The sequence below is a fragment of the Postia placenta genome (genome assembly GCF_002117355.1).
Source record: "Postia placenta MAD-698-R-SB12 unplaced genomic scaffold POSPLAscaffold_21, whole genome shotgun sequence".
NCBI classification, from domain to species: Eukaryota; Fungi; Basidiomycota; class Agaricomycetes; order Polyporales; family Adustoporiaceae; genus Rhodonia; species Rhodonia placenta.
This window is the reverse complement of record NW_020169852.1, coordinates 537,359-547,696: the sequence shown is the minus strand read 5'-3', so window position 1 is coordinate 547,696 and position 10,338 is coordinate 537,359. Positions and strand designations below refer to the sequence as shown.

The 10,338-nt window shown below is 54.1% G+C and overlaps 4 protein-coding genes across 4 annotated transcripts; 1 reads left to right on the top strand and 3 right to left on the bottom strand.

Moving 5' to 3' along the window:
* Positions 1–537, bottom strand: POSPLADRAFT_1158557 (hypothetical protein; the record flags this gene model as incomplete). The annotated part of the gene is made up of 1 exon (XM_024487332.1): positions 1–537. A coding segment is annotated over one exon (537 nt), but the record flags the coding sequence as incomplete, so codon positions are not given.
* Positions 538–2,382: 1,845 nt separating this feature from the next.
* On the top strand, positions 2,383–4,573 carry POSPLADRAFT_1050487 (hypothetical protein; the record flags this gene model as incomplete). Its single annotated transcript, XM_024479993.1, has 6 exons — positions 2,383–2,429; positions 2,487–3,144; positions 3,196–3,536; positions 3,589–3,723; positions 3,777–4,465; positions 4,518–4,573. The coding sequence occupies 6 exons, from the start codon at positions 2,383–2,385 to the stop codon at positions 4,571–4,573; spliced, it is 1,926 nt and encodes a 641-aa protein (XP_024333641.1).
* A 1,298-nt stretch (positions 4,574–5,871) lies between these two features.
* POSPLADRAFT_1062353 (hypothetical protein) lies at positions 5,872–8,160 on the bottom strand (the record flags this gene model as incomplete). The annotated part of the gene is made up of 14 exons (XM_024481502.1): positions 5,872–6,017; positions 6,070–6,098; positions 6,154–6,186; positions 6,238–6,471; positions 6,521–6,550; positions 6,601–6,792; positions 6,848–6,914; positions 6,969–7,219; positions 7,274–7,446; positions 7,498–7,595; positions 7,646–7,689; positions 7,742–7,833; positions 7,880–7,977; positions 8,025–8,160. The coding sequence occupies 14 exons, from the start codon at positions 8,158–8,160 to the stop codon at positions 5,872–5,874; spliced, it is 1,623 nt and encodes a 540-aa protein (XP_024333640.1).
* Positions 8,161–8,973: 813 nt separating this feature from the next.
* Positions 8,974–9,870, bottom strand: POSPLADRAFT_1062352 (hypothetical protein; the record flags this gene model as incomplete). The annotated part of the gene is made up of 1 exon (XM_024481501.1): positions 8,974–9,870. One exon carries the CDS (start codon positions 9,868–9,870, stop codon positions 8,974–8,976), a length of 897 nt encoding a protein of 298 aa, XP_024333639.1.
* Positions 9,871–10,338: the final 468 nt, after the last annotated feature.

Genomic DNA, 10,338 nt, shown 5'->3' with positions numbered 1-10,338 from the left:
CGTGGTGAACAGGCGCGGATGCACCTGCGCCGTCGCGCCCGCCGGCGCCATCGGTGAGTACGCGTCCGTCAGCTCCGCCTTGACCCACGTCAGGTCGTCCGGTAGGCCCGTCGGTGCTTGCGTCTTCGCGGGAGTGCTTGCGTCGAGCCCGTTCGTCTTCTCGAGGCTCTTGCGCTCGCCGCCCTTGCCCACGCCCGTGCCGGTGTCCTCTCTGGCCAGCTCTCCACGTCCCTCCCAGCTTCCGCACCCAACGAACCGCCAGCCCCAGCGCTGTGTGCCGTTATGCTCCTGCGCGAGGCGGACGTGCTCCGGGAATGAGACGTTGACGAGCTCCTTCGGGTACGCCCACTTCGCGACGAGACCACCTGCCTTCCCCGAAGCCCCTTGCGCAGCACCGTAGACAGAGGCCTCAAGTAGCGTAACCTTCGTCCCAGACGTGGCGAAGGCGGGGTGCGAACACAGATAGTACGCCGTCGTACAGCCTATGATTCCTCCTCCGATAATGACGATCTGACGCACAGGGTGTTCGGAAGACATGTTCGAAGGCTGGCGTCAGGAGGGGGTCGGAATTTGTGGTAAGACTGGACGTTGTTGAGAGTAGAATCGGGCCTGGCTGAAGTGCTGTTTTCAAGGGGATAAATGTGTAGATCAAGTATAATCGACGAATGACGTCGGACGGCCGCAGCGGCCCGCATGAGCCGATTTTATCGTGTACCTTTTAAGCCGCCATTAAGAAGGGGAACGGTCACATTTAACGTTGCCTGAATGCTGGCTCAAGTAAGGCTCAGCGTCGAGGTAAGTGACACCACGCAACATTGATTGATAGCGAAAGAGGAAGGGTATGACCTGAACTCGTCTCAGTGCAAAGCACGACCGCATCATCCAGATCTCATGCTCACCCTGATCCCCTGGATTATCGCTGAGCCCAGCTGGTTCGTTTTCGCGAAAGATGCATTCATAGCTAGGCTGCACAGCGAGCCCATGGAGACGATGCAGCCACAGATCGGGATGGGACGACGGGGACCTGAAGATCTTGCACCGCCAGATCGTCAGGGTCGCCCAGCCCACGATCACCGGCAAGTTACCGTCCAAACAAATGCCAAATCATGCGAACACGCGTCGACGCCTCGCGTTTTTGATCGGTGCACCTGACTCTGAGCCGAATTTGTACACCGATGCGAGGCAACCTTGAGCTTTGTCTTCTCTCTCGCCGCGTACGCTGGCCTTGCAGCAATGTCGTCGTCCGCCCCAGAACTCAAGGATAGGGGCAATGCTCTGTTCAAAGCCGAAAATAAGTCCGAGTACGTGCATCGTCGCCATCGCAGACGGCTACTCATACCTGTGCCTTGTGCGCCGTCACAGCGCTGCGACGCTATATGCCAAAGTAGATCTTCTGTCTTACATACATAAAAAGCGTGGCTGAGCTGTGTAGGCCGAAAAAGCAGACGCGTCGGACCCCGTGTATCCTTCAAACCTCAGCGCGGCCCCCTTTGAACTCGGGGACTATGCTGCATGTGCCGAGGCAGTGCTGCGAAGTTGAAATCTCCTTCAGTCTCGTGAGGATGCGAAGCCGGACCTTGTGATGCGTCTGTCTCTGCGCTTGGCGAGAGCATTATGCAACGGGACGCGCGCTGGTGTCATATCCCACGACATGCGTTTGCGTCATGCAGATGCAATCGACTCGTTGGAGAAGGCTGCGCTAACACAAGCATCTGGGAGCACCAAACAGGGTCAGTCTGAGGAACTGGTGCGCGCCTGGCAGGAATGCAGTATTCTGCAGATCCAGCCGGTGGAAGCAAGAGAGCCTAGAGAAGCGTTGCGTGCATTTGCTCGAATGTCAATCTTTGAACGGGCACCGTGAGTTTGTCCTCGTCACACACCAGCGTGCTCTTATACGCTGCACAGAGATTCCACTTTGGAGTATATGCCTGTGAGGTTTGATCGTCTTGCGACAGATGGGAGCGATGCTGAACATGGTCCACAGATTGGAATGGACCCGGTTATCGACATGATGAAAGGGTGGACCCCGTCTAAGTCGCGCCAATTTCCTCTCAACATCACAGGGATGTCTCCTGCGCGTCTCTCCGAACTCGCCTTCCTTTTCGGTGGCGTTGGCGATGGCAAGTGAATACCACTGGTGGCCACTTACGCCTTTACTCATGACGCGTCGTCTACAGCGCGACATGTCTTTGGTACACTGATCGGCCTGTCACAGACCTTCCGCAAACTGTCTAAAACCAAACAAGCAAAAGTGCACGCACATTTTACTCTCCTAGACATCCACCTCACCATCCTCACGAAGGATCTGTGTCTTTTCATGCTCGTGCATGATCTAATGAACACCACAGACCCGCCGCCCAAACAGAGATTAGAGCCACAATCATGTACACGTTCGGGGCAGTCCTGATGCCAGCATACTGCTATGAAAGGTAGGCCACTCCTTCCTGTGACCTTTCTCTTCCTCACCTGCGAGGACGCCGCTTCAGATTGCAGCACGTCATCGGCGACCTCCGCGAGCGCCTTGCACAAAATCCGCCACGGTTGCCCTCCTGGCTGTACGTCGCTCCATCCTCCATCGCTGCTATCGTCGCGGCCCTCGAGTACTGGGCCTCGGGCGCGAAACCCGCACTGACTGCTACGCGGCTCTACGACGCACACGACTACACCGACCCGCACGCCGTGCATGGCGGCCTACAAGCACTGGAGAACATGAACATGCGGCCGGGCTCGGCAGACCCGCGCGAGCTGTTCCGCAACATGCTCAGCGCGTTCACGGACGAGCAGGTCGTGAACGCGCCGTTCATGCCCCCCGAGCTGTCCGTCGCGGAGGCGCGTGCGTTCGTGCGCCAGTACCAGGAGCCGATCGTCGAGGTGATGATGGCCGGGCAGAAGCGCACGGACCAACCGAGCGTGGAGCAGATCATGTACCGCGCGATGCACACGTTCTTGCCGCCAGACGAGTACCTCGGGCACCACCCGGACGTTGAGCGAGCGGTGCGGCGGCTGAAGGCCGGGAAGGACCTGTCCAGCGCTCTGCAGCAGAAGGCGAGTGACATTGAGCGTCGCTTCGTGTTCTCGTCTCACTTCTGTGTCCAGCTCGAGCGTCATGTCAAGTGTGACTTCAGGAAAAACGTCACCTTCCTCGTGCGTGTGCCTAGGGATGCTTGACGGTAACATGCTCACGCTCGGACCCAGGACGACGAATATGTCGAGCATCCGCTATGGAACCGCACCGGCGTACCGCAATTCCACCTTGCGCCGTTCGAGTCCTACGAGCACTTTGCCGACTTCAGCCGGGACTGCGGCCTGTCTGGTGGCGGCGCGGCAGGCGAGGATGGGCGACGCGTCTACCAAATGGCCAGCGTGTTCTTTGATGGCGTCGCGAACGCCTTGAAGACGGTGCAGGAACATGTCGTGCTAGAGTTCGTTGCTGGAAATTTGACGCAGGTGCTTATGAAGATGCGGTATGACGCCGATGAGACGAGACCGTCGGGATTCCCAAAGCTGTACACACGGGCATGGCTGAGTAATGTCCCGTGCGTGTACATGCTGTATGATCTGGGTTCCTGTCTTCTGATGGTCTGGTAGGGACTACACGCATGGGACGATGGACATCGCGCTGTACATGGCGCCTCAGCTTCAGCAACAACCAGAAGCTGCTGTCGCATGCAACTGCCTGTTAAACTCGGGTGCCTGGAAGGATGACGAAGAGTTTTGCCACAAGTATGTGTGGCATCCTGCCTGCGCCTATTTTGACTGCTGACGGCGATTTACAGCTATACTTTCCTCAAACTCGCAGACGTTCCGCGATACCTGGGCTGTCGCGTGGTGTCCAAGGAGGCCGTGATGGCCGTCCTGGCGATTGGCTCTCTCCCTCTCCCTCGGCCGCTCTCGGAACTGGCGTCTCGTCAAGAGTTGACAACCTGGCTGACGCGCGTACTTCTCGCGGAGCTGGTCTCCGGCCGCAGCAAGGAGCCCCCGTTCAAGATCCGCATGCCGCACGGTCTCGTCGCATTCTTCGCATTGCTGCTGCATCTGTATCGCGTTGGGTACCCCGGACACTGGCTTTCCGATTTCCTCAACAGCGTCCCCTTTTCCGTCGGCGTGCCGCCCAACTGGGCGCGCAGCGCCTCCGATCTCTGCGTTCTCGAGGCGAAGGTCCGCCCGGCGCGGATCTTCTCGACCAGATGGGAAGACCCCTCGCCTCCCTTTGCGCCCGTCGTGAATGTGCTGTTCTACGACCCGCAGGTCTTCTCTCCGGGCGCGAAGAGCCTCATTTTGTCGATTCCAGACATCCTGGAGGGGAGGAAGGACCCACCGCCCGGTTCCGTCTACATCCTGACGTCCGTGGAAAGCCTCGACTATCTCATCCATGTGCGCTGGCGTATGAGCAGGCAGCGCTATGCTCACATGAAAGCGGAGCGGTGGGTCATGGTCCTCTACCGAAAGGATACCTACGAGCAAGGTGAGTGCCACATTCGCAAGGCAGAATCGTATGGCATAACGGATGGCTTCAGTGTCCGGGAGTGTTCCTGCATCCAGATGGGAACAATTGGCCGACGCTGTTGTTTGAGGCTATCCTACGCCTGCAACTCCCTTGTTGTCTACCATATACCGTACAACACCCATCAGAATGGCTACTTACCTTACAGCCATGCTCGTTCTAATTGCCATGCTACACATTGCTACACATTTACCATGCTGATCACGTCGGCGCACCGGCACACTGATGCATCGATCGCGGTAGCACGAGCTATCGGTTGGGTATCGCAGCGCTTGCCCGTCAATACAAGGCTCGTCCATAAGCTCAGCATCCTGTCCCGCACATGATAAACCACGCGTGTCAATGGTAAAGGAAGGTGGCCTCGACCAAAGTCTCTTTGATAGCAGGTTTTTTGACGGCATAGTTCATGCGTATACTGTCAGTTGATGGATCTTGCCATGAGAATTGAAGCCGGGTAATGGAAGGAAACGTGATCGAAGGGAGAGAGGAAGATGATATTTCTCGACACCGACGCAGGCTTTTATAAGTACAGAGAGGCCTTGACACGAGTGACATCATACGAAACCTAGGAGGAGTGAATGACGCACAGCATAGCAATAGATCGAAAGAAGTCCGAAACAGAAAGACATATTCTGAACGCGGATGGAAGCCCCGTCCTGGGCACAGACAAACGGGATTCGATATCTCCGGATCAGATCCACGACTGTCAATGTCTCAGCTTCTCGAAGGTGTGAGCCTCCGACGCGTCATATTTACGCTCGCGACCTGCCGCCCTCAGGTGCGTAACGACGTCGGCACCATCGATCAGCCTACGACAGCTGCTTCTCCTCCCCCTCGACGCTGTCATTGCAAGTCTTAGAGCTGTCAAGAAGGAGTGTGTACGTACTTTTGGATCGTTTTTTTGGAGCGAAATAATAGAAACACACGGAGGAACGAAAATTAGAAGAAACGAAGAGAAACGGAATGAACGACACTGAACCGAAATGAGACCGGATCATTGACGTTCTTCTCCGGCTTCGACGCATTCTCCTCCACCACATCGTCGATAACTACAGCGAACACATAGCACAATGTGTTCGGATGCAGCACCTACCTAGTATGGACTTGAGACTCGCCCAATCACGACAAATTTGGGAGACAGCCGCCTAGAACGTGCGCGACTTGCGATCAATGACTGTCGAGAGCAAGACCCCCCGGGATGAGTACATCGTCTCGTACCATGAAATGAACTTCTGCTGCTGAAGTTCAACATATGAAAATCACTTTGTGCTCACTTGCAGTGTATGAGAACAACACATATACGAAAGGTTCGAACATCGTACTTGAACAGCAGTACACATTTGGGATGCGGTACATAATCAAGTCCATTACACACGACTGACAATCAGTGGGAGCTGAGGGACCGAGCCTTCCGGCCCTATCGTGGGGAATCGAACGGTAGCGATATTCCACACAATGTTCTTCTGGGTCGCCGCAAAGCGGAAAGAGCTAATAAGCACAGCAAGCAGCTGTTCTGTTCAGCAACAACTTGAGTGACGTCCACGTACGCAGGAGAAACGACATACTGATCTCCATCTCTGCGAATCGAAACCCTCTGTACATACAGGGTCTCAGTAGCGTTACACATTATCAGAGCTCTAGACGCTTACATGCAACTTCTGTTTCCTCCGACGAAGGTCATCCTGATCCAAGATTAATGATGTATTTGACGTGCCAAAACATGACCGACTCACAATGGTGAGTACACGCCGGGAATATGGGCATCAGCCACAGTCGTCAGTAATGGGCGAAGCCAGCGGTCGGGCTTCCACTCATTGGCGTCCTCGCCCCATATATCCTTGTCTCTGTGGAGAGCGAGGAGACCTAAGAATATGATCGTGCCCTTCGGAGCCACAATCTCGTTCCTGAGACTGCCATCAAGTGTGCGAAGGGGCGACGCAAGGGGAATGACAACATCTTTCTGGGTCCTGGTGGGCTATCAGTACTCGTATGCCTGCATGCAAAAAAAATACACACTGTCTGGAGACCATGGCTGCTGGCGTGTTTCTAGGTCGTTCAATCAGCGCTATATGCATACGGAGTAAATATCATCATACAGCCTGAGCGTTTCTTTTACAACAGCATCCATGTATGACAATTTCATGAGCGCAGTAAATGAAATATGCTCGACGTCGACATCATTGAGTTCCTGCCTCAGTCTATCTTGTATAGCTGTGTGCTCTGCGAGATGTTGCAGTATTTGTGTCACAACGCTCGCAGTCGTGTCCGTTCCCGCCAATACAAAAGAGCTATCGATGTGTTTGTTTCAAAGTCTCTGTTTGGAAGGAGAGTCAGGGTACGCACGAGATCTGACCTAGCAATTCATCATCCGTTAAGCGATCCTCCATGTCTGTAGCCATATTCGCTCTGACTATTAGACTTGAATGAGATAAGATGAGTGAAAGGAAGATGACCGTCAGCTCACGCAAAAAGCTCATGAGATCTTTGCCTTCGCCAACTTGCCCAGGTGAGTCACTCGTTTCCCCCATAATCGCTCGCTTCCTTGACAGGAAAATGTTTCGCGAGGCCTCGTCCATGACGTCTATAATTGAGAGCAGATTCTTCACTGCGCTACTCGGTATGCGCTCAACCACAGCTCTGCGGAATCGTGCTGAACCACACTTGATGAACAGCGGGGTCAGCTGCCTGAGAAACCCAAGGCGAGACATGGATGGGCTGAGCAAAAGCATAAGCAGAGAATGGAGTGCAAATGCAAAGGGGACCACTGACAAGAGGCCCTTTAACGCTCTCGCAAATTGATCTGGGGCATCTGCGGAGAGGGGCCCGAACGAGTATCCCAACCCAGCTTGGCCGAGTATCTCCAAAGCGCCACGATTCATCCATCTGAGCATGTCGATTTCTTGCGCTGACTTCCCTACTTGATTAGCGATTACATCGCGTAGCTAAAGCAAGAATGGTGTCAAGAAGATCTTCTCATGCCATGACTGGCATACCTCTTGAGCTACGTGGCCGACTATAGGCATCATCGCCTGTAGATTTGCTGTAGAAAAAACTGGATTGAGCACCTTCCGCTGCCGGTGATGACGATCGCCTATATTCCCTTTAGCATAGTTTCCAGGTAAGGATTGCGGCATATCTCACCAGTAATGGACATGAGGCCGGGACCCAAAATAAGCCGGTAGCTCCTGCATACGGAAGTGAGGGGTAGTGGTTACAATGGTGTTTGGATGAACAAACTCGACTATGAAATGCGACTGTTCTACCGCAGTTGGATCACCTATCAACAAGTGGTGTAGGGCTTTGGGGTCGTATACGTATAACGCTTGCGCCTGCTCACTATGAGACCACGCAAGCACCAATAGTGACCGAACATACACCAAAGGGGGCGTGTATCTTCGCAACACGACCGTATTTCTTCCAAATGTGGAAATGGAAGTCCAATCCATGCCTATGATAGAGACGTGCATAGTCTCCTATAGCCGAGTGAGACGGAAAAGCCTCACATAAATAATTCACTGACCTTTGGCGAACGACTGTCGCTTGGGTCCCGGAATGTCGTCAAGCGGAGACTTGACCAACCAACTCCGCAGCGCGTACCATAGCGCCCAAGTAAGGGCGATATAAACTATGCTATGGAGAAGATCGAAGGTTGTCATTGCGTGCGTGTGAGCACTCAACTACTAGACGACAAGGAGGTACAGTCAGCACGCGCAGGACCCCTTATAATCCCCCTAGAGCTCCGATCCCGAAATCCCCGAAGAGGGTTGTCTCGTACCCAGACCCATCGCATCACCACCGCGAGCGGGTGGCGGGGTGCGCATACGATAGGTCTGAGTACGAGACAACGAAAAGGGAGCCTCTCGGGAGTAACATTCCATCTCAAACCCACGAAATGCAGCCCGAACGGCGGTCAGGCCAAACGCCCCCGAATGGCGGCAGGGCTTCCGGGCCGAGGTATGATCCTTGAACTCCCGAAACCAACATTCAAGATCGTTCAGTCAGGTCCAGCCGACCTTGAAACGGGTGAGGCAATGTACCTAGAAAGGCGTGATGGCATGATGGTGATGAAATCTAAATTTATATGCCGCAATAAGCAAACACGGTAGTACTAGAACAAACACGTGACCGCATTATGGTCAGATTGGCCGTCGTCTTGTGTCTTTGACTCGTCTCGTATGCAACACCTATTCATTGCTGTATGCAGTGATTCGCCGCAAATAGACCTGCTGTGCAATACACATCGTAGGGAGTAAAGGCACGAGCCTCGCTCGTAGATAAACACACCTGCAGGACATACACGGTAGCATACAGGAGTCAACTTCGGCAGCTGCAGTATCGATAGTACGTGACATAGCAACCAGGACTCTGATTATATTGATTTGTCTTAATTTTGGGTCCAAAGCCGTATACCACAAATCAACAGGACCAAGGACGATGACGGACGGCCTACAAGACCCAAGGTCAACCGGTTAGTATTTCGCAAGAGCAATATCGGCATCATTGTGTAAAACCACATACTGTAAAATCCCACGCGCAAAACACGCTGGGAAGCGCGGAGCGAAGAGCTTTCTGCACCGCTGAACGGATGGGATATCAGGATCATCGTATCTAACTCTGATGCAGATGTCCAGCTTTTTGACTGAGATGAAGGGATCCGTGGACAATAGCTCATCGATAAATTGACATGTCGCGGGGGGGAAGGCACGCGTAACCCTCCGGAAGTCTGAGCTTGTCTTTCGCAGGGGACGTTGACGGACGTCCTGACTATAGAATGACTGGCACGATATGGTAATGGTGTGGAGCGTGGAAGAAGTGATGCCGCTGAGGAATGTGGATAACCACGTATACGTATCCGACGAACTGATATCGGCATCGATTTCAATTGTTTCTAGGTGGTCATATACGGCTCGGATGGGAGTTGAGCAATCTTTGGTTTCTGCGGCAGGGCGGTCGAGCTTCAGGTACTCCCAGGCGACACTCAGCGCGCACGACCAATATAGATGACGAAGAGAGGGGGCCACGGCGAGTAGGAGGCGATGGAGTGATTCCTGCGTGACATCTTTTGATCTCAAGGGGGTAGCCTTGCCCAGGGACAGCGTCTCCACGGCTGTGAGGAGGCCCATGTACTCGAAGAAGTCAATGATGCCGTCCATACCTTCTCCATCCAGGTCGATACGCTTGAGCATCGGATGCCCGCCGGAGAAAGGGGATGAATCGTCCTCGACCTCAGACATCAACTCCACAGTGTGGCATTGTGGCATTTGAGCATTCCGCAGCGAAAAGAGTAGGTTTCCGAAGATCTGGGCCGAATAAACAACCACCCGCTCGAGGCATAACTCGGTAACTGTCACGAGTTGGTACGGCATCTAGCCGTTTTTTAATTTTTTCCTTTTCGCGGGCTCGAACCCGCGACCTCTGTACTACTTGCCTGATACGGACGCATCATATCTACTGTACGATTAGATTAGATAGGACGGCAGTGCGCGGCACAGCTCGGGCTCCGCTGACACAGCCGCTCTGACTCACCGGCCCCCGTGGCCGCGTCGGCATGCTGCGCACAGACCAGCTGCGCACGGACCAACGTGCACAGCCTGCCCTAATCTCCCCATGTATATAAGCCGGCCTCTGCTGCCCTAGGGACCTCAGTTTCGACCTCTTGTCCCTAGGTCAGTAAGCTCCTGTATTCTCTCATTTACCTTACACTAACTAATACATTTTCTTGTCCCTAGCCTTAGGTTTGAGCACTGCTCACCATCGCTTCGGTGAGATTTAGTCGGACGCCCCCAGCTTTCAGATCTTCCCCTGCCGCTTGACCTCAAGTCGCGACATTAGGT